This window comes from Octopus bimaculoides, chromosome 5, assembly GCF_046866305.1.
Source record: "Octopus bimaculoides isolate indiv1 chromosome 5, ASM4686630v1, whole genome shotgun sequence".
In the NCBI taxonomy this organism is placed as follows: Eukaryota; Metazoa; Mollusca; class Cephalopoda; order Octopoda; family Octopodidae; genus Octopus; species Octopus bimaculoides.
Genome location: NC_142932.1, coordinates 79557500 through 79580552, shown reverse-complemented (window position 1 = coordinate 79580552; position 23053 = coordinate 79557500). Strand labels below are relative to the sequence as shown.

Here is a 23053-nt window from a genome sequence, read left to right as displayed (position 1 = left end):
GCATTTATGAGAGTTCTCTAAAAAGTCACCAACGGCAATGCAGATTTGGACATGGCACAAAAAATTTAACAAGGAAGGCTGTCTGTGCAGGGCAAAAGGATCATACGACCACTGACATCGCAAGAGACGGTCGAGCGGGTTCGCCAAAAACTCTTACAAAGCCCCAAGAAAACCCATAAGAAGAACAAGTCTGGAAACCCAGATTCCTCCAATGACAGTTTGGCGTGTCCTGAGGAAATGCTTGATAATGAAACCCTACAAGCTGCAGCTTGTTCAGGCCATAACAGCAGATGACAAGCAAAAGTGCAAACAATTCTATGTTGATGTGCAAGAGATACTTGAAGAAGCCAAGTTCAAGCAGTGATGAGGCCACATTTCATAGGAATGGCAAAGTCAATAAGCATAATGTTCACATTTGGAGCGAAGAAAATCCCCTTGAGGATGAGAGGGACTCACCAAAAGTGAATGTGTTGTGTGCCAGTTTTTGTGAAATCGTTCATGGAATCCACATACTTTTGAATTTCTGATTCAAATTTGGAGGAATAAATCTTATGTTGCTCAACATTAATCCTGTTTAGTTTCATTTACTTTGACTATGTAGTTTCTGTGATATTAACACCTCAAATGATATAAAGTTTTTTGAAACACCCTATATATATATATATATATATATATATATATATATATATATATATATATATATATATATATATATATATATATATATATATATATATATATATCATCATCGTTTAACGTCCGCTTTCCATGCTAGCATGGGTTGGACGATTTGACTGAGGACTGGTGAAACCGGATGGCAACACCAGGCTCCAATCTAATTTGGCAGAGTTTCTACAGCTGGATGCCCTTCCTAACGCCAACTACTCTGAAAGTGTAGTGGGTGCTTTTACGTGTCACCCACACGAAGGCCAGTCAGGCGGTACTGGCAACGGCCACGCTCAAAATGGTGTCTTTTATGTGCCACCCGCACAAGAGCCAGTCCAGGGGCACTGGCAACGATCTCGCTCGAAAATCCTACGAAAGCCAGTCAGGCAGTACTGGCAACGGCCACGCTCAAAATGGTGCGTCTTATGTGCCACCCGCACAAGAGCCAGTCCAGGGGCACTGGCCACGATCTCACTTGGCTTGCCGGGTCTTCACGACGGGCTTCTTTCAGTTTCTGTCTACCAAATCCACTGACAAGGCTTTGGTCGGCCCGAGGCTATAGTAGAAGACACTTGCCCAAGGTGCCACGCACTGGGACTGAACCCGGAACCATGTGGTTGGTAAGCAAGCTACTTACCACACAGCCACTCCTGCGCCTATGACAAAAGCAGTGGGCATATATAAAAATAATCAGAAAATGGAGAAAACCCCAGATTAACAAACACAACAATTGGACCACAGTTATGGCTTATTTTTTAATACAAAGAATGACATGGCAAATATTTGTTATGTCATGCTTTGTATTAAAAAATAAGCTTTAAACGTGGTCCAATCGATGTATTTGTTAATCTGAGGTTTTCTCCATTTTCTGATTATTTGTATTTGCTTCCTGATAAACTCTTGTTTACCTGTTGTTACCTGCATTCTATGTGCATAGTGTGCCTGCACACCAATGCTCGGTGATGACACGGGTAATGAATACCAATAGTACATACGGATATTTTATCCCTTAGTCAGTTATTATAGCTACTAACTCTGTTTACACTATATATATATATATATATATATATATATATATAGATATATAAATATAAATATTATAGCCTTAAGGTGACCAAAGCCTTGTGAGTGGATTTCATACACGGAAACTGAAATAAGTCTGTCGTATATATGTGTATATTTGCGTGTGTGTGTGTATGTGTCTGTGTTTGTGCCCCACCCCCACCCCATTGCTTGACAACTGATGTTGCTGTGTTTACGTTCTCATAATTTAGTGGTTCAGCAAAAGTCACTAACAGAATAAGTACTAGGCTTACAAAGAATAAATCCTGTGGTCAATTTTTTTCGACCAAAGGTGATGCTCCAGTATGGCTGCAGTCACATGACTGAAACAGGTATAACAAAAAAAAAACTACGCCATTTTAATCCTGAGCAAGGTCAGGTATCTCTGCTAGTATTATACTAAATTATAATTTTTATCATAGAAAAATTTCATTAAAAAAAAAAGCCTATTTTAGACTTTATATTATATTTAAGCGTTTCTTACCCATAAGATGAGATACTCTGTTAAGATCTAATTTGAAAGGGTCTGATAGATTTAATTGAAGATATTTGGAGGGCACAGGGAGTCTCAGTGCATCAAGATCACCCAACACCAAATCTATCAACCACTGAGGATTTACAACTGACACTCGCCACTCTTTTGCTTTTTCAAACTTCAATCCTTCAGGCCTAAAACAAAAACAAATAAGAAAATATATTTGTTAGTTATAACATCTTGTTATTATAATTTAGGTTATTATGGTTTTTGTTATTATAATTCTGGTTATTACAATATGATTTTTTTTTCATGTTCAGCAGAATAATTTATTAATTAATACCAATATACCAAATTTGTTTAATCAACTGTGTGTGTGTGTGAGAGAGAGAAAGAAATTAAACAGATTTAAGCAGTTAGACTGTGAACAAGGCACCTCAACTTCTGAGCAAGAACCATGACAAAGACCCACTCTCTTCAGTGTAACCTTTGGAGTGATTGGTGAGTGAGCAGAAGAAAGTAGAGCTGAAAGCTCTTTTAGTCATGTCATGGTCAGAATTTGACAACTGCTCCAGTGCTGGTACTGAGAAAAATTGCACTCAGTACACACTCTAAAGCAGATGGCATACGAGTGAAAAAAACCCCGCAGAATTGAGAGGTCATCTTAGTTCTGCCTTATCAAGGACTAATGAATCACTACTCTAGTGCTGGTGCCACAAGAAAATGCACACAGTACACTCTGTAAAATGGTTGCTGATAGGAAGGGCATCCAGATGTAATGAAATGTATGAACACTGGTCTATGAGAACAGTGGATGTAAAATGATTATGATAAATAGATTTAAAATCACAGTATAGTCATGGTTGGAACACCTTTGATTATAGGTCTACTCAGTTAGGTCTGACTTAGAACTAAACAACACATTCACATAAATACAAAGAGAAAGTGAAGAGCTACTAACTTTTTACAAACCAATACAGAATTACAATGTGTTAAGTAACCGGTGTACTTGGCCCCAATGGCATGGATCATCTGCTTCACTCGCTGTCGTTCTTCTCCATCAAAGTTGGTCAACGTAATGATCTTTAATACAAACAGAAACCATAACTTAGTAATGATAATAAAACATCAAATATGCTTAATGAATAAAATAAGTGACTAAATGAATTTTGTTTTTACAGAGAGATTTAGAAATGTATTATTTCTAATTTTTGTAATCAGTGAATGTGTTTCACTGAAACAGTATGTTTGCGAAAGCTTGACAAACTTCTTCAGTCAGCTAGTCATGCTACTTCAGGCTGATGACGAGCAAAAACTCAGAAACATGTCCCTGAATGCAGGCTGAGCTGGGTGGAGGAGTTTGTCTCCCCCTCGCAAACATAAGGACACAGGAAATGTGTCAAGGCCGACAGGAAGCGGTCCAGCTTCCTAGGGCTAAATAGCAGAAGTATATTCCCTTATTGGGACTGTCACGTTAAGTTGACAGTATACAACTACTATATGCATTAAGTTTTTTTAAAAGTTATTTATTATTACAGTAATCCCTTGACTATCGCAGGTGTTACGTTCCAAAACCACCGCAATAGGTGAAAATCCGCAAAGTAGAAACTACTGTGCATTTTTTAAAATTATATTTATAATTTGTATATATTTATTTTATTATAAATGCAAAACAACACCACACATTTGCCTTGTGAGTGTCGTTTTCCGTACAGTATGTGCGATTCTTTGTTTACTCATCTACGACACTACGTATTTTCTTTTAATATATTTTGATTAATGTGTTATACAGTGTAGTACAGTACTGTATTTTCATTTATTAATTTATTAATTTTTAGGCGTGAAAATGCTTATTTTACCATGGAAATAATTAAAATCTAAAAAAATATAAATATCCATCAGCCACAAAAATCCACAATATACTGAGGAGTCCGCGATATAAATTTACATATATTACCCAAAAAATCCATGATGTACTGAGGGCGTGATAGGTGCACCACGATATGACGAGTGATTACTGTATTATCATTATCGTTATTATTATCATTATCATTATTATTATTGCGAGTTGGCAGAATCGTTAGCATGCTGGACGAAATGCTTATCAGTATTTCGCTTGTCATTATGTACTGAGTTCAAATTCCACCGAGGTTGACTTTGCCTTTCATCCTTTCAGGGGTTGATAAATTAAGTACCAGTGAAACACTGGGGTCGATGTAATCCAATAGTCCCCTGCCTACAAATTTCAGGCCTTGTGCCTATAGTAGAAAGGATTATTATTATTTTTATCATTTACTTTTAATCTGCATGTTTGTTACAATCACTTGTTGAGACACACCCAGCGTCCTAGGGCGAGTGAAGGATAAGAGATGTTACAGTATGACTGAAAACTTGAGGAGGGGAAGTGGCAGGAGCAGTTGCGAAATATCTTCATGTAATACAACACAGACATTTAAATTGATAGGGTTTTTCTAAGGATGTGGGCAGTACTTGTCAGCATAATCTTTTGGATTTCTCTGAGACATGGTTCTTCTGGGATGTTATCTAGATATTTCTGACATCCCTTTTTTTTTATCATACCTAGGGCACCTACAATAACAGGAATAGTTCTCGCTTTAAGATGTCACACTTTTGTATTTCAATCTCCAGGTCCTTACATTTACTTAATTTCTCAAATTTCTTTACACATATATATTATTATTATTATTATTATTATTATTATTATTATTTCTAATATAGGCAGATGAAACAGTTATAATTATTTTCATCTGCCTATATTAGAAATAATAATAATGATGATTATTGTTATCATTGTGGTGAGCTGGCAGCAATGTTAGCATGCCAGGCAAAATGCTTAGTGGTATTTTGCTTGTTGTTGCGATCGGAGTTCAAATTCCACCAAGATCGACTTTGCCTTTCATCCTTTTGGGGTTGAGTAATCAACTAGTCCCCTCCCCCAAATTTCAGTAGAAAGGATTATTATTATTATTATTATTACTATTATTATTATTATTATTATTATTAAGGCAGCAAACTGGTAGAATTGTTAGCACGCCATCTTTACGTTCTGAGTTCAAACTCTGTCAAGGTTGACTTTGTCCTTCATACTTTTGGGGTTGATGAACTAAGAACCGCTTGAACATTGGGGTTGATGTAATCAACCTACCTGTCCTCCAAAATTGCTGGCCTTGTACTAAAATTTGAAACCATTACTATTATTATTATTATTATAATCTGAGTGGTCGGTGTTAGGAAGGGCATCCAGCTGTAGAAACTCTGCCAAATCAGACTGGAGCCTGGTGTTGCCATCCGGTTTCACCAGTCCTCAGTCAAATCGTCCAACCCATGCTAGCATGGAAAGCGGACGTTAAACGATGATGATGATTATCATCAGGGCAGTGAAGATGTGGAGCCTCTGCCATAACAATAACAACTGCTGCTGCTACTGCTGCAGCAGCAGCAGCTGTTGAGGGTAGTGGATTGATAGAAGCATTAGAGCATTAGACAAAATGCTTAGTGGTATATTTCAGCTCTTTGTGTTCTATGTTCAAGTCCCACAGAGATCAACTTTGCATCTTTGCTTTTCATCTTTCTGGGAAGATTAAAATAGCACCAAGTACTAGAGTCAATAGTATCAACTAACCCACTTCCTTCCAAATTGCTAACCTTGTGCCAAAATTTGAAAGCATTATTAGCCAAAGTTGACATTGGAGCTCAATGTAGTCCCACAGAAGATGGTTTGCAAAATTCAGAAGTGGAGATTTCAGCCTTGAAGATGAAAATTGATGATAAGCTCCTTGAGGCATTACTTGAAGAAAATCCTGCATTATCAGTTGAAGAATTGGCAATAAAGCTTAGTTCAAACCATACAACTGCTTGTCGTCATCTTCAATAACTTGGAAAGGTTCCTAAACTTGGAAAATGGGTGCCTCATGAATTGTCCAAAAGTAACCGCAAATCCCAAGTTGACATTTGCTCTTCTCTCAATTCTCACGAACTCATTTCACCCTTTTTGGATAGACTTGTGACTGGTGACGAAAAATGGATCTTCTATCGAAATGTTAAACATCATAAACAGTGGCTTGGTAAAAGAGAAAAAGCTCAACCACAACCGAGAAGGGAACTTCATGAAAAAAAAGGTTCTTCTCTCTATCTGGTGAGATTGCAAAGAAGTAATTTACTTTGAATTGTTACCACCTAATGCAACAATCAGTGCTCAAGTCTACTGTCAGCAATTAGAGCGTATGAACGAAGCTTTGAAGAAAAAAAGACCTGCTTTAGTGAATTGAAAAGGAGTGATGTTTCATCGGGACAATGCGCGACCTCGCACTGCAAAGATCACATCACAGAAGATCGAAGAGCTTGGTTGGGAAAAAATTCTTCATTCAACTTATTCTCCCGACCTTGCTCCTTCAGACTACCATTTGTTTCGTAGTTTACAGAATCATTTGGGGGACATAACTTTCGCAAACCAGGAGGTCGAAACTGACATTTCAGAGTTCTTCGCTTTGAAACCAAAAGAGTTTTACATTGATGGGATTAAAAAGCTTGTAAATAGATGGAAGGAAGTCATAGATAATCATGGAAAATACACTGATGATTAAATTTCAATTAAATATAGCATTTGATCACTTGTTTTCTTTATTCAAAATTCGGACAGAACTTATGGGATGATCTGATACTTAAGCTCTTGTAGGCACTGAATTCACAAACCTTCATTTCATACAGGCTACTATTCTATAAATAAAGAGGATTTGGGTCAAAAGCATTGAACATCTGCATCAAATTAAAGCTTTGAGAGGCCAATCCCAGTCAGAGCACATTAATATAAGCATGAATGAATGAAAAGGATGTCAGATATGGCACTAGCAATAAACAAAGATGAAACTGTTTAAAACAGGAACAAGTGGTCAGGTTATCATTAAAATAAGTTAATTTTTTTTAGTTATTATAATATTAGCAAGATATTTTTTTAATAACTTATACTGGGTGGGACTGCAGATCTAAATATTTGCTTGAAAAGAAAACCAGAACAACTGTTAAACAATGGAGTGTTATTCCTAATGTTAGCAGCTTTGATATGATGCTGAAAGTAAAGATATCTTTATTTTTCAGTAAGGTTCACTTAAAAAAAAAGGGTACACGAAGCAATGTGCTTTGCTTTTAGAATTAGGGTTTTAAACTACAATTACTTCAAATTTTTATCAATGTCATTTAAAACTAATTCCCACTTAAACGTGAATGTTTTGTGAGAACCAACTTTACTGCAGTGGATGCCATGAGAGAAACACTCATATAGGCGTTTGGTGCACTAAAAACCTATATGAGAGTTTTTCTCATGGCATCCACTGCAGTACAGTCTGTTCTAACAGAACATCCACATTTAAGTGGGAGTAAATATTATCTCTCGGTATTAATACTGCCTCTGTTGCTAATAAATATCATTTGAAATTAAATATATTTAAGTACAACTTCAAGCAATTAGTAATTTGAAATCATGACTTTATGGGCATAGGCATAGCTATGTAGTGAAGAAATTCACTTTGCAACTGGATGGTTTCAGATTCTGGTTAATTGCTTTCAATCATAACCTCACGTCAACCAAAATCTTGTGGGTGAAATTTGGTAGACAGAAACAGTATGAACGCCAGCTGGGGCATTCCTGTTCTTGGATGGTAGACTTCATTCGCAGCCAGGTTTAATACCGCAAACCGACCTGTAAGGGGCTTTTAGTGAAATCTAGTATGCTGCAAGCATTTGGGCCACTCTCCAAAGATAACTTACTTCCTTTTTCCCACTGACTAAGCTTTTAATATAAATTCTAATAAAATTTTTAAAAATAAACTTTAACTGAAAATGTGTAGTAAACATTGCTATCTCTCATTTCCCAGCATTCTGTTGTAAAATATATAATCAAACAATTTAATAGAATGTTCCAATCCATGCTTAAGTAAAAAAGATTTAACAAATGTCAAGAGATGGATGAGGAAAAAAAAACATATTCCTTAGACAGTTTTGTTTGTTTTGAGAATTGAAGTTCTGTATAGTTGCCCTGTACAGAAAGCAGCAACTGGTGTTAGTTGATAGGGGTACTGACTTTCTAGCCAAAGGATCACTGCTCCATGTCTCACTACTGAAATTAATTAATGAGATGCTGTTGTCCAACCCATGCTAGCATAGGTTGGATAACATTTCATTAATTAATCAACTGTAGAATACCCTGTAATAGCTATTGTGTGGCCAGATGGAATGAACTAACAAGAGTTAAGTATTTTGTTTTGTAAGTTAACAGTGTTGCTTTCAAATCCACAATTGGGCGAAATTTTGGAATGAAACTCCAGAATTTAACACATGACTCACACAGCTCTAAAATAAAATAGCACATTGCCTAAAAAGAAAAAAAAATAGCACAACACACACTCCTCACAAATAGCACAACAAATTGCATCAGATCAAAAGACATGCACATACACAGTTACTGATTCACAAAGAACATAAAAAGCCAAAACATACAACTCAATGATATCAGTACAACATACTACAGTTCATTTAGAACAAATAACAACGCATGTGGTCAAAGAGAGTGATGACAGAGACAACTTGTAATATATTGCTAAAAAATGTAATTAACCCTTTAGCATTTAAACTGGTCACATCCAGCCAAAATATTCTACCTGTATTATGTTCAAACCTGCTAGATTTGGCCTCTCACACCAACCCTACAATGTCATTCTAAAAGTGAAGGGTTCATCTTATCAAAATTCCAAAGCTATGAGATAATACATGGTTAATTCAAATCAATGTGAAAAGAATGAGCATTATATTTGATAGAGTAATGTAAATGCCAAAGCGTTAAGGATCTCACATCAGTAATAAAATAACAACAAACATATCAACAACAAAATGTAAAGTGGGATCACAGAAGCCACTTACTTGGTTACTGCAAGGTTTCTTATCACCATAAATGATAGGTAAATGCATCACTTGACAAGGAGGGAACATTTTCTTTTTAACTAAAACATCATTTAACCAGTATGCAGTTACAACCCTCTTCTGATCTCGGAGAGCCTATCAATAAATGGGACAATAAATATATATATTCATTAAGACAGTGAACAGAGGAAAAAAACAAAAATAATTTAATTAAGTTTTATTAACTGTTTAGATTAAATTTTATTATACATTAATATCATCATTGAAATGTCCACTTTTCCAAGTTTGTATGGGTCAGAATTTTGATGAAGCTGATTTTCTACAGCTGAATGCTCTTCCTGCTGCCAACTCTAACCTGTTTCCAGGTGCAGTAATATTTTTCATGACCAGACATGTTTTCATAGAAAATTGGAAATGAAGGATACAGCTTGCATGGTGGAGACATTCGTTTCCAACTATCACACAATGTCAAGGCAAGGAGACAATCTCTTTCTCACACACATACACACACACACACAACGGGCTTCTTTCAGTTTCTGTCTACCAAGTTCACTTACAAAGCTTTTGCTGGCCTGGAACTATAGCAGAAGATATTTGCATTCAGGTGCCACGCAGTGCAATTGAACCCAGAACCATGTGGCTGAGAAGGAAGCAAACTTCTAACCACACAGTCACACCTGTGCCCCTAGCCACACCTGCACCTATCAATGTATTTTTTATAAAATAAAATATTAAAATCTAGTATATTGGATTCTAATAAATTATCAACTCTTATAGCAGTTGTGTAACATGGCATATTATACTGTAATATGGGTCTTTTTCCTAAAGACAATTTAGGCCCCCAAATCAAAATGGCCTATTACACAAGTTAGCATATTATACATGGACTTGTATAGTAATTAATAACAATTTTGAAATAGTGGACTTAAAAATACTGAAACATAAAAGTGATATTTTAAGCAACACAAATAAAAATACTCTAATGCAACTTACCAAATGGAAAACATCACTCTGCTGACTGGCACATAAAACATGAGTAATACGATTGGAGTAGGAATTGTCAACTTGGCCACCACGTTGTTCAATAATCTGAAAAATAGAAAATAAAATGTACATAAATTACATGGGAATTATACGAGATACAATGAATGGATGTGTTAAATAAATAAATGTGATGATTTCTCACAGAATGGATAGCATGCACAGAACCCAACTACTCCAGTTTAAAAGCATCGGTCGATTGACTATGAGCAAATCATTTACTTTTCTTCATGTGCTATGAATGTAGACATGTGATATATTTTCCCATTTATTTATTTCCTACAGACACTGATCATAGCCCCTACTAACTTTTAATTAGTTATAGAGCACTCTCAGTGAATAAATGCTTCAATTCAGACCTGGATGAGGTGGTGAAATATTATTTTTGGATGTTAAGCCTCACAGAGGCGATTACAGGTGGCAGAGACTTTTGGCAATTTGCTGTGCTTAAGAAGACACGTCAAGCTAAGTAAAACTATAGTCATGGCCAGTTCCGGTGACACATGAAAGGGCTCCCATGCCAGTGACACGTGTAAGGCACCTGTGTCACTGACATGTTAAAGGTACTTCTGCAAGTGACACATAAAAGACAGCCAGTACACTCTATGGAGTAGTTGGCATTAGGAAGGGCATCCAGCCATATAAACCAAGCCAAAACTGACAACTGGGGCCTGGTGTAGCTCTCCGGCTTACCAGTTCCAGTCAAACTGTCTAACACATACTAGCTTCAAAAATGGATGCTAAATTATTGTTGAAGGAGGAGAACAACATCGTCATCATCATGGTGATAATGATGATGATGATGATGATGATGATGATGTGCCTTGTGACTTTCATATCGTAGGAACTACATATATTATCATACCCAACATTGTTTTACAGCCATTTTTCCATACTGGCATAGGTCAGACAAGCCCCATCCTGCAATTTGTCGTCTGTGCACACAACAGAAAATAAGCTTGTGCTTATGTAAACAGAAAAACAAAAATTTAGGAAGTAAAATATTACTTGTTTCCAAATTCCAACTGGTTCAGATCCTAGTATCTTATGATAATCTGTGATATAAAACACACATCCTAACAAAGGGAGGTCTGCAGTAACTGAAAATAAACAAATAAAAGAAAATTAAAACAAGTAGTAGTAGTAGTAGTAGTAGTAGTAGTAGTAGTAGTTAGAAGAAGAAGAAGAAGAAGAAGAAGAAGAAGAAGAAGAAGAAGAAGAAGAAGAAGAAGAAGAAGAAGATGATGATGATGATGATGATGATGGCGGTCAGGCTTGTGTAGGATGGAAGATTGCAAAGATAAGGCACTGTACAAGCACTTGAGAATGAATGAAACTGAAAATAGGTGGATAAAGAAAAGAATGCATGGACAATTTCATGGGGATGTTGAAGATAAGACAGACAGACAAAAAAAGATGGCTATGGATGACTAAAAGTGATTTAAAACCGGAAACAGAGGCTCTAATCTGTCCTGCTCAAGAGCAAGCACTAAGAACGAATTACATCAAATACAGAATAGACAACACATCAAAAACCCGGGCGGTTTCACTCCTTAGATATAGTACTATTTTACTATGGTGGACCCCTATAACCATTTGATGTTTCAAAACTAGTTTTATGGAAACTCCTTTCAAAATTCCTATTTTGCTTTTCACACATTCACTAAAATGTTAGAGAAAGAAACCTCACTATTTCTTGCAATAAATACCAATACATAAAGTTGAGAACCACTGGTTTAGATGAATATATTATCAAGGTATTGTTATACAGCCAGATATTGTTCACATTGCTAATCCTTCACTATTTCATTTCTCAAGTTAATTATTAAGAGGACGAAGCGCGCAGATGATTTGTTGACAGAAGTAACAACAACACAGATGCTCAGAGCAACTTTCATAGAACATAGATATAAACACCCACAAACACACACGAACTGCAAGTATATGATAGTTTTTTTTTAAAGTTTCTGTCTACCAAGGTTTTAGTTATTGTAGAGTTACAGTAAGAAATACTTTCCTTAAGGCCCTGTGCAGTGGGACTGAACCTGAAACCACATGGCTAAGAAACGAACTTCTTAACCACACAGCCATGCTTGTGTGCATAAGAGACTGTGTGTATGTGCACACACAAGCATGTAGATGCAGACGTTTGTGTGGATAGAGTCTGCTTTATAACAACGTGGTCTTGAGTTCTATCTCACAGCTTGGCACTATTGGCAAATGTCTTTGACTAGTCTAGGGCCAATTAATGAGCAGAACTGCTTTTTACAAAAGTTAGTTCTGAACAATTTATGTCTCTCGCTTTTCGTGATTGTGAAATATTTTTTTAGTAAGATTTGATCTCCAGTTATGCTTGGCCTCTAAACTCAAATGACGGAGCCATCTTTTCTGTTTTCATAATTTCTCATAGTGTATCATCCCTCCTCCTTACTCATACCTACTAGGCTTATACTGAACTTGTATAATTACATTTGTCTAAAAACTCTTCACTTTTTCAGTCATGTTTTCAATTGCTGCTAGCTTTCAAGTGAAATTTATTATTGCTTAAACTGTTTCCACTCAAGAGCATTATTTCGTTTTCTTGCTTTCTTATTGTTGGCACTCCGTCGCTTACGATATCAAGGGTTCTAGTTGATCCGATCAACAGAACAGCCTGCTCGTGAAATTAACGTGCAAGTGGCTGAGCACTCCACAGACACATGTACCCTTAACATAGTTCTCGGGGATATTCAGCATGACACAGTGTGACAAGGCTGACCCTTTGAATTACAGGCACAACAGAAACAGGAAGTAAGAGTGAGAGAAAGTTGTGGTGAAAGAGTACAGCAGGGTCTGCCACCATCCCCTGCCGGAGCCTCGTGGAGCTTTAGGTGTTTCCGCTCAATAAACACTCACAACGCCCAGTCTGGGAATCGAAACCGCGATCCTATGACCGCGAGTCCGCTGCCCTAACTACTGGGCCATTGCGCCTCCACCTGCTTCTTAGACTAACTAATGAAGATAAAACAAAAACTTTAGTTACTCATTTTGTTTTTATACTTTTCTATATTTTGGCTTTTGTTAAAACATTTTATGTAAAGACACAGAACATAAGCACTCACACTCAATCCTGCACATGCACATCCCGCCATGTGTGTATGTGTACAACACACACACACACACACATGCATATGGCCATAGTTTAATGACAGAAACCAGTACAAAAATAAAAGAATACTCACCATCAACTTTCGATGATGCTGGTCATCATCATTAATATTAGAAAATGAAGTTAATAGACACTCACTCTTATCTCCTGGGTCATGACCCCAATACTGGGGAGTAGCAGAAGCTTGGTTAGTTTGAGCCACTTGTGGGGTACCATAGGATGGCATACGAGGTAGAACATTCAGCCCTAACATTTGGCTTATCTGAAATAAAAACAAGTAACATTCCAAGAATGTATAGACACAAACATAACAGGTTGAGCAGATCCAATTTATGAATCTTCATTGAGATACAGCTAAATCACTTAACAGAAAACTACAGCAGTTAGACCAGGTTAAAGTGCTATGATTAAGTTTTGAGTTTGAGACTACAAACCTTTGAATAAAAATGTCCAACATGGGCATTGCTGTGCTTCATTCAAAGATGGAATGATAAATAAGTTTTACAGCACCAGTCTAGATTGTACAATAAAGAAAATACTTCAATGCCTACTACTTGTATAAAATTCTTTATTATATTGAGCAAAGAAGGATCAATATAATAGAGAATGTTTTTTTATAAAATCAAGGTGACTCAGAATTACAAAGATGAAGATAAGCTGATGGTAACTGTGAGGGGAGTTATGATAATGATCTGAGACTTTGGATTATTTTTTTCTAATTTCTCAAGCGACATAGCTGTTAAAAATGTTCTGCAATCATACCGCATCAAATTACATGCTGGACAAGATTTTCAAGAATGCAACTCTTATGTGATGGAGAGAAGCCCTATCATCATTTTTACATCCATTTTTCTTCATGCTAACATGGTTCAGACAGGTCTCATCCCATCTTGTAGTTCTAGTTCCTGTCACAATTTCTCATCACCTGACATATGTAGTAACAGTAAAATCCATGTTTTATTTCCTTTTGACATAATTTTTTTTATGGTTCTGTGACTACAATCTACCAAGCCACTAACACCAGAGAGACTTTCTGTGGAAGGACTAAAAGCAACCCCCCTACCATAATTTTTATTTTAGGAAAGTTAACTTAAAATAAAGTTCCATCACATCTTGAGAGAAAATTTGTTAATTATCTGACATAGAAGACATATCTCTACAAAGAACAAAATGGAAATTAGCAAAAAACATGGTGGGACTTACTTTACTCATGCTTGGTCTTGGTGATACAGATGGCTGTGTATCAATGCTATTTGTTATGTTTTGTAGCGTCTTCCTACAGGTAGATGGCATAGCAGTGGACAGAATGGGGCTTGTGACAGTACTGCAGGGGACCGATTGAATATTGTTCGCACTTTCAACAGAACCAGTGAGTTTCGTTGCTATTGTCTGTCCAGCAACAGGTCGGTTGTTTGGTGTAACTGCTCTATGATGGTTGGCACCTGCTTGCAGGCGACTATTTACCATTCTGGCTAGAGCCAACTTTGCAGACGGTGTCCCAGGACGGGACCCATTCAATTTGGTTGCTTGAGCAGTAGAATCCCAGCTAGTGCTCGTGTTTGCAGTAGGTGTGCTTGCACTGGTGCTAGGTGTTACAGTAGGAACTGCACCGGTAGGACTTTTATTATTACTTGCGGTAGCAATGTTCTTGGGCACTAAAGATGCCAGCAGTTCTTTCTGATTCTCTTGGCTAAGAATCTGAGCAATGGTTTGGCGCTGGCTGCCTGTTGATTTCGCTGTGGAAGGTTCTGTTCGTGTTAGAGCATGAGTAAGAGGAACAGATCCAGACTGCTGCAACAATAACTGCTGCTGCTGTTGTTGTTGTTGTTGTTGCTGCTGTAAATGTGATTGTTGTTGCTGCAAATGCAGTTGTTGTTGTAACTGATGCTGCTGTTGTAGGCGCTGCAACTGCTGTTGTGCTGTTGACTTCTCTTCAAAGAAATGTGCAGGCATCGATGGCGTGTGTTGCTGCTGCTGTGGCCCAAGATGGGGCATAGGTGAATGCAAAGGAGGTGTAACCACAGTTGGTATAGTATCTGTATGTTCTGGATGATCGGGGATAACGGGTGGGGGTGGCGGCGGCGGGGGAGGAGGAGGTGGAGGTTCAGGCTTTGGGTAGACAAGAAGTCGAGGGTGATAGATGACTTCATCTTGTTTGGCCTGCTTTGACAGTGAATCTGTAATCCAGTCTGGGCTGACAATTTTAATTTTACTGGGATATTTCATGGCTGTGTCATATTTCACCTGAAGTAATAACAAAAACAGAGAAACAGAATAATTAAAAATTAATAAATGAATAAAAAGAAAAAGATGAAATCACATACAGTAAATGTTAAGTGGAATACCAACATATATATGCATACATGACAATAAATGCAGGTCTGGTAGTATAGTTAATAACTTGCTTCCCAACGAAGTGGTTTTGGGTTCAGTCCAACTGTGTGGCACCTTGGGCAAGTGTCTTCTACTATAGCCTCAAGTCAACCAAACCTTGTGAATGGATTTGGTAGATGGAAACTGAAAGAAGCCTGTTGTATATATCTGCATGTACTCTTGTCTGTGAAGGCGCATGGCTCAGCGGTTAGAGCATCGAGATTACGATTGTGAGGTTGTGAGTTCAAATCCTGGACCATGCTGCGTGTTGTATTCTTGAGCAAGACACTTTATTTCACATTACTCCAGTTCACTCAGCTGTAGAAATGAGTTGCGACGTCACAGGTGCCAAGCTGTATCGACCTTTGCCTTTCCCTTGGATAATGCTCGTGGTGTGGAGAGGGGAGGCCGGTATGCATGGGCGACTGCTGGTCTTCTATAAAACAACCTTGCCCAGACTTGTGCCTGGAAGGGTAACTTTCTAGGTGCAATCCCATGGTCAGTCATGACCAAAGGGGGTTTCTCTCACTCATGTCTAGACATCAGGTGATGGTTGTAAACAAGTATGATCATTATTATTACCCACATTTTTCACTAATCTTGAACTTGGTCTTTTGAGTTGAAACTAAATTAACTCCATAACATTCAAACCGGCCATAACCGGCCAAAATATCTGACTTATTTTATGTTCAAATTCAACAAACCTGGCTTCTGGCACCTACTCTACAATGTCATTCTGAAAATAAACAATCACGTCATCAAAATCTCAAAGCCACAAAATAGTGCACAATTAATTCAAACCATTGTGAATAAAAATGCATTACATTTCAGAGTAATCTGGATACCAAAGGCTTAAATATTGGCGCAACTTCCCATCAAGCATTTCACTGGGCTTGGTAATCCTGGTGGCATTCATTTACTCACCAACTTACACCCTAATCATTGGGGAAAGCCCAGTAGGAGACGCAGTTTAATTGCTGACAACCCAACCATGAACAGCTAGCCATGGATTATATAATTACCACTAGTAAGCATCCATCAGGCTGAGGTGGAATTGGTCCCTGCTTAACAACAATAGGAGAGATTTGTTCTGAAGTAAAATATATAATTTGAACAATAAATAAATGAATAGTTTTTACTTACCCCAGCAGTAGCTGGTGTTATCAGATGTGTGCACCGATTATCTAATTTACGCTGAATATATCCTCCGTTGTATACAACAGCTGGCCAGATTTCTTTCATGTCTTCTTCACCAACCTACAAAATTATATGAAGAATTTCCATTGGTCCAATGAACCTCCTTTCTCATAAATCATCATTATAATTATGCTTCTTTGTTTTTTGTTATTTTACTGTTTACATGCTTTCAGGTAACCCTGCAGCAAATCATATTACAATGACCTTGAAATTGTTTCGTAAAACCTTAGTGTTTAATAGAAAAAGCATTATTATTATTACTATTATTATTATTATTATTATTGAGCTGGCAGAAATGCTAGCATGCCAGGCAAAATGCTTAGCAGTATTTCATCCATCTTTACATTCTGGGTTCAAATTTCGTTGAGGTCGACTTAGTCTTTCATCCTTTTGGGGTCAATAAAATAAGTACTTGCTGGCCTTGTCGCAAAATTTGAAATTATTATTATCATCAGGAGGGTAGCAAGCTGGATGAAATACTTGGCAGTATTTTGTCCAGCTTTACATTTTGAGTACAAGTTCTGCCGAGGTCAACTTTACCTTTCATCCTTTTGGAGTCAATAAGTACCAGTCAAAGACTGGGGTCGATATAATCGACTAGCCCTCTCCCAGAAAATTTTAGGCCTTATACCTACAGTAGAAAGGTTACGTCTGACTTCTACACATACTAAGATAAACTGAAGACATAATCAAAATGTTTAACATAATGAAATACTGTTACTAAGTTCTATAAATTTCTACATCAAAATAGAAATCAACATTTATAAAGAGTAAAATTTATACAGGTTCTGCTCATAGTGGTGGTAGTGGTAGTTTCTAAGGCAAGAAATTTGTTGGGCAGGTGGTTAGGCACTAAAATCAACTCCAGCACTTGATTGCAATTTTATTTTATTAACCCCAGCACCAACTCCTGCCCTCAACATTTCTACATAGCCTAAATTAGAAACAACTATCATCATCATCGTCATCATTATTATTATTAGGACAGTAAGCTGGTGGATTTGTCACCACGCTTAACAAAATGCTTAATGACATTTTCTTTGTGCTCTTGAGTTCAAATGCCACTATGGTCAACTTTCAGGATCATTATAATTAACTTCCCCCTCCCTTCAAAAGTGCTGGCCTTGTGTCCAAATTAGAAAGAATTATTATTATTATTATTATTATTATTATTATTTCTTTGATATAAGCTAGATAAATATCTACAAAGCAATGACTTAGGACAGGCGTTGTAATGCTATTGTTCAACACAGCTTCTGGTCCCATTGGGTTTTATATCCCCCCCAAAAAATCATATTGCTCAGTACTTTTTGGGGGATTTCATATATGAATACAATAAGTTTTTCTCAAGATTTTTCTTAAGGAAACCACTGATTGTTTTATTTTTATATTTATGACCCTTTGTGCTCCAATCACAACTGGTATTGCTTCTGTCTTCAGGTGCTACATCCTGCTTATTTCAATTTCAAGGTCTTTATACTCGACAAGTTTACCTTATCCTCCTTGGCAGGTACATTTTTGTCAGATGGTGTATATATATATATATATATATATATATATATATATATATATATATATATACACACGTTTTAATGTCTTATTAATTAACACACTCACCGGTTTGATTTCCACTCATTTACTTTTTTTTTTTCCCCCTAAAATTTTCAATGCTTCCTGCAACCTCTTCAATAGTTGTTGACAGCTAAGTGTGTTAATTAATAAGGCATTAAAACAGAATAACTCTCCCCAGACACAACAAAATACGCTTCAACACATGAATTCACATACAGAATCTTGCAAATCAAATATAAAAACGAAGTGTCTATATCAGCATGGCCGCAGTCAAATGACTGAAACAAATAAACGAGTAAAAGAGTATATAGTGTGAATTTACAGAAAACAAAAGATGAAGGCAGGTGAGGGAACAACAAGCAGGTGTATTAGTTTGATGCTTGGGAAAAATGGAAAATCTTTGATGTTTTGAGCTTACACTCTTCATCAGAAAGGAATGAGAAGAAAAAAAATAGAGAGAGGATGAAAAAGACAGAGAGAAAAAAATGTGTAGGGATTAACAGTTCAACATGATGAAATGACTGGAAGAAAGTGGCTGAAGGCAGGTCTTGTTTTTTGGTTGTCTGTAACAATAATATCTCAGTGTTAGCTTTAATTATGTGGTCATTACATACTGTAAAGTCTCAAAGGATTGTAATGCCATTACTTTCAACTACTCGTATACACTGGTGTTCATACAAGCTTTTTGCATGTCCAGCTCTGAAGTTTTTACACAAAGTTCAGTAAATGTATTGGTCATCTATTATTATTGCTGATAAGGCAGAGAGCTGGCAGAAATGTTTGCACACCAAGCAAAATGCTTAGCAGCATTTCATCCATCTTTATGTTCTGAGTTCAAATTCTGCCATGGTCAACTTTGCCTTCTATCCTTTTGTGGTCAATTAAATAAGTACCAGTTTAGCATTGGGGTGGATGTAATCAATTTACCCCTCCTTCAAAATTTGAAATAATTTATTATTATTTTTAACTCTGGAGTCTTGCAACATACAGCCTATGGTACTATGCTTTCTGTTCTTTACAACTATCTTATACTTTCCTGATTATTCTGGTGATACCAAGGAGACTAACCTTTTGGAATAGCTCTATTGGGCACTCTACTTCAATTTCCTATATATTCTTCTTGATGCCTTCTGATATTGTTCTGAGGACCCAACAATAACTGGCACTATCTTCACCGTCTTTATTTTCCATAGCTGGGTTATTTCATACTTAAGAGGATTGTATATGTCTATTTTTCATCTTCCTTCTTGACTATTCATGTATCACAGGGGCATGCAACATCAATTATATAACATATACAGTTCACTTTGTCCAACACCACTAGGTCTGGCCTGTTGCGCTCTGGCACCTGGTCTGTTTAGATTGGGAAATCCCACAGGATTTTGCAGGTCTCCGACACTGCCACTCTCTGTGGTTTGTGCTCGGAAGTCTTGCCTCTCTCTAGACCCCACTTTTCACATAGTTTCCAATGTAGTACTTTTGCTACTTCATTGTGTCACCACAACTTGTAATGGTTTTGGGCAAGTCTAGGGCATTTGTTCTTGATATGGGCAATGGTTTCATCCACTCTGTTACAAATGCAGCACAGTGGAGACACTTGCTCATTCCCCAGGTTGACCCTCAAATTTGTGATCAAAGTTTGGTTTTGCACTGCCAGTATGGTGCTCTCAGTCTCTTTTTTCATTGCTCCTTTCTTCAGCCAGTCCCACCCATGTTTTCCAGCAACTTCAGTTGTGGCTACATGGAATTGATTGCATAGTCCCTTGTTGTGTACTGCTACCACCACTACTACCATCATCATCATCATCATCATTATTCTTATTATTATCATAACTGTTAGGAGTCACAGGACATTAGTTAGTTCTTGATGAAATTATTTTTTATGACCAAGTTTCCTACATTAGAAATAAAGGCTCTTAAGTTCAAACTGGGCCAAAGAACCTGTGTATTTGTAGAAATATGGGGTTTAAAGATGGTTTGAGAAGAGATTGATGAAAACATAAACAACTACACAAAAGATGAAATTATCATTGAGAAAATTCAGTAACAGTTTAAACATTTGTATCTCACCTGTGAAAAGCAGGCAACAATACCAGAGAAAACAAGGTCTTCAGGAGCAAACCTGTCTTTACTAAGAGGAGCTTAGTTGAGGAATAAAAATATTTCACATCGCTACTGTACCAATAAATGGCTTTCATTATCCAACAACAAAAGTATCTACAGAAAAATTTCACAAAGTTTCTTTGCTATTGGACTGATTCCCTACCAACAACTCTGGTTTAAAAATAGTGCTTCTATTGGTTTGGCCATGCATTCCACTGTCCATAGACGAACTTAATCACAATGTAATCATGCCAGAACCCGCCTGGGATGGCATAAATAGCAAGGTGGAGATATCTGGTTCTTGCATACATGGTGTCTGCTACTGGAATTGCAACTGTCTGATGATATTTGCATCTGACATCTGTGATCATTAAGTGTGGCTGGCTTCTGTTTTTGATGCAGTTGATTAGTAAATTCATTTACCCAGACAAAGGAAACACCCATGACATTTTTGCAAGCTTTCAGAAACTGTTCGGAGGTGGTGGGGGTGAGGAAGAAATCACAACTAGTAAGGTTATCTTCAGAGAGGATAACCTATATTTTAAGGACCAAAATATAATTGAGATTTTCACAAAGAGAGTTCCCATTGCAGTTGTTCAACTTGACAGAAATAGCAACTAAATCTCTCTCAAATCACACCCTGCCATTTTACAAAAGGAAGGACACATTTAATAATGCAGTCCTAGATATATTATGTGTGCATCAAAAACAGAACGTATTTGGTCATACAGCATGTTTAATCAGAGGTGACCTGCACTGACAACATTAGTAAAATGTCTCAGTCAACTCTATACAATAAATCTGTTTAATGACAACTGATTTAGATTAACCAAAAACAAACTGAATTAAAATATTTTAAAACTGGTAATTTCATCAAACATCTCATAGCTTTTATTTTCTAACCTAAAAAACAATAAAAAATGAAAATGTGTACAATTAAAAGAAGAATCTATTAATTAAAAATAATAAAACATGATAACCTTTATTGTAGTAATATAAACAAAACAAAATAAAAAAACAGCAAGGAAAAAGTATAAACTTATATTGCAAGCCTATTTTAGTCATTTAATCAACTTACACTTTTAAGTTAATTTGTGATTTAATTGAAGGATTTATTTTCACAAATGACTAATAAAATATGAAATTAATAATTTAGTATTTGATATAAAGGATACGCTAATTGTTTTCCTGCTTTCACAGACAAAAGAACCCAGCTGCTCTGTAAAACAAAATATCAACATCAACAATAGCAAAAATATGAAAAAAAAGCAAAATAGCAAAAATACAATTATTGAGTCTGGAGAGAGTCATTCTCTTTCAGTTCCTTATTAATTTAACACACTCACCAGTCTGATTTCCACTAGACCGGTGAGTATGTTAAATTAACAAGGCACTAAAAGAGAATGACTCTCTCCAGACACAATAAAATATACTTCAATACACAAATTCACATAAAGAATCTTGCAAACCAAATACAAAAACGAAATACAGTTATTGACTTTAATGAAAAGCCTTGCATTAGGTATAACATCTATACTATAATGGAAAAAGCTGTTTATTAATTAGGTAAGTAACAATTACTAAAAGAAAGGAATTATTAAAGGATTGAGACTGTCTGGAAATATTTTTATAAATTCATGTTCTAAGAAATTTCCTATAATTTTGATTTCTCAAGTTTATTGAATTTTTTAAACTCCAATTCTCACAAATTTAAATATTCATTGCATCCAATTCATCACATATTTAAATATTCATTGCATTCACTGTGGAGTATTCCATTTTCATTTGCAAAGTCTCTCATTTTCTCTTTTTAGTTTTAATTCACTATTAGTGTAAAAACATTATTTATTGAATGAAAATTTTTTTAAATACCCATATAAATTTTGAACACGGGATAGCTGTGAGAAGAATCTAGAAAGTTGGGTAATTACTATTAGAAGACAAGGAGGAGAAAAAACAAAAAGTCACCGACATGAACTCGAAACTTGCACCTTATTCACAGTTCCCAAACACAACTTCAACAGTTACACACATACACATCAATACGATTTATACGATTTTTTTCATTTCATGTTTATTTCATCCACTGTTTGCAATGATGTCTCTCTCTCTCTCTCACACACACAAAGCTTACAGATGGGCTGCTGAATTGAAATCTTTATGTTGCTTTCAGGTGACAGTAAAACTTGACAAACTGCTTTCCCCCCTGTTGTTGTTGGACAACCGTGATGTTTGTTTAAAAAAAGAGAGATTATGACTGTGATAAAATAATGAAAGTAATATTTACTAAGCAAGTGAGCACTATCATACAAAGAAATAATTAGACATAAAATATGAAAATTATTAGAAATGGGAATCAAATATGAAAATATTATGAAAATATTATCAAGGGGCTAGCAGAAAACTGCCCTGAGAGCAGTCTTTCTGCTAGTACATGTAATTAAGATATGGTATTCATAGCAATATACAGATGAATCATGGCT

The 23053-nt window shown here is 36.3% G+C and overlaps 1 protein-coding gene across 1 annotated transcript in view; it reads right to left on the bottom strand.

The window, feature by feature from the left end:
* Positions 1-23053, bottom strand: part of LOC106870975 (PAX-interacting protein 1) — a 51715-nt gene that overhangs the window by 16939 nt on the left and 11723 nt on the right. The window contains exons 3-12 of the mRNA XM_089352500.1: positions 21746-21789; positions 20538-20598; positions 16842-16955; positions 14529-15569; positions 13464-13587; positions 11186-11277; positions 10130-10225; positions 9137-9271; positions 3165-3286; positions 2213-2397 (exon numbers count right to left, since the gene is read on the bottom strand). Coding sequence (XP_089208626.1) covers positions 2213-2397; positions 3165-3286; positions 9137-9271; positions 10130-10225; positions 11186-11277; positions 13464-13587; positions 14529-15569; positions 16842-16955; positions 20538-20598; positions 21746-21789 — 2014 coding nt within the window. The remainder of the gene's footprint in view (positions 1-2212; positions 2398-3164; positions 3287-9136; positions 9272-10129; positions 10226-11185; positions 11278-13463; positions 13588-14528; positions 15570-16841; positions 16956-20537; positions 20599-21745; positions 21790-23053) is intronic.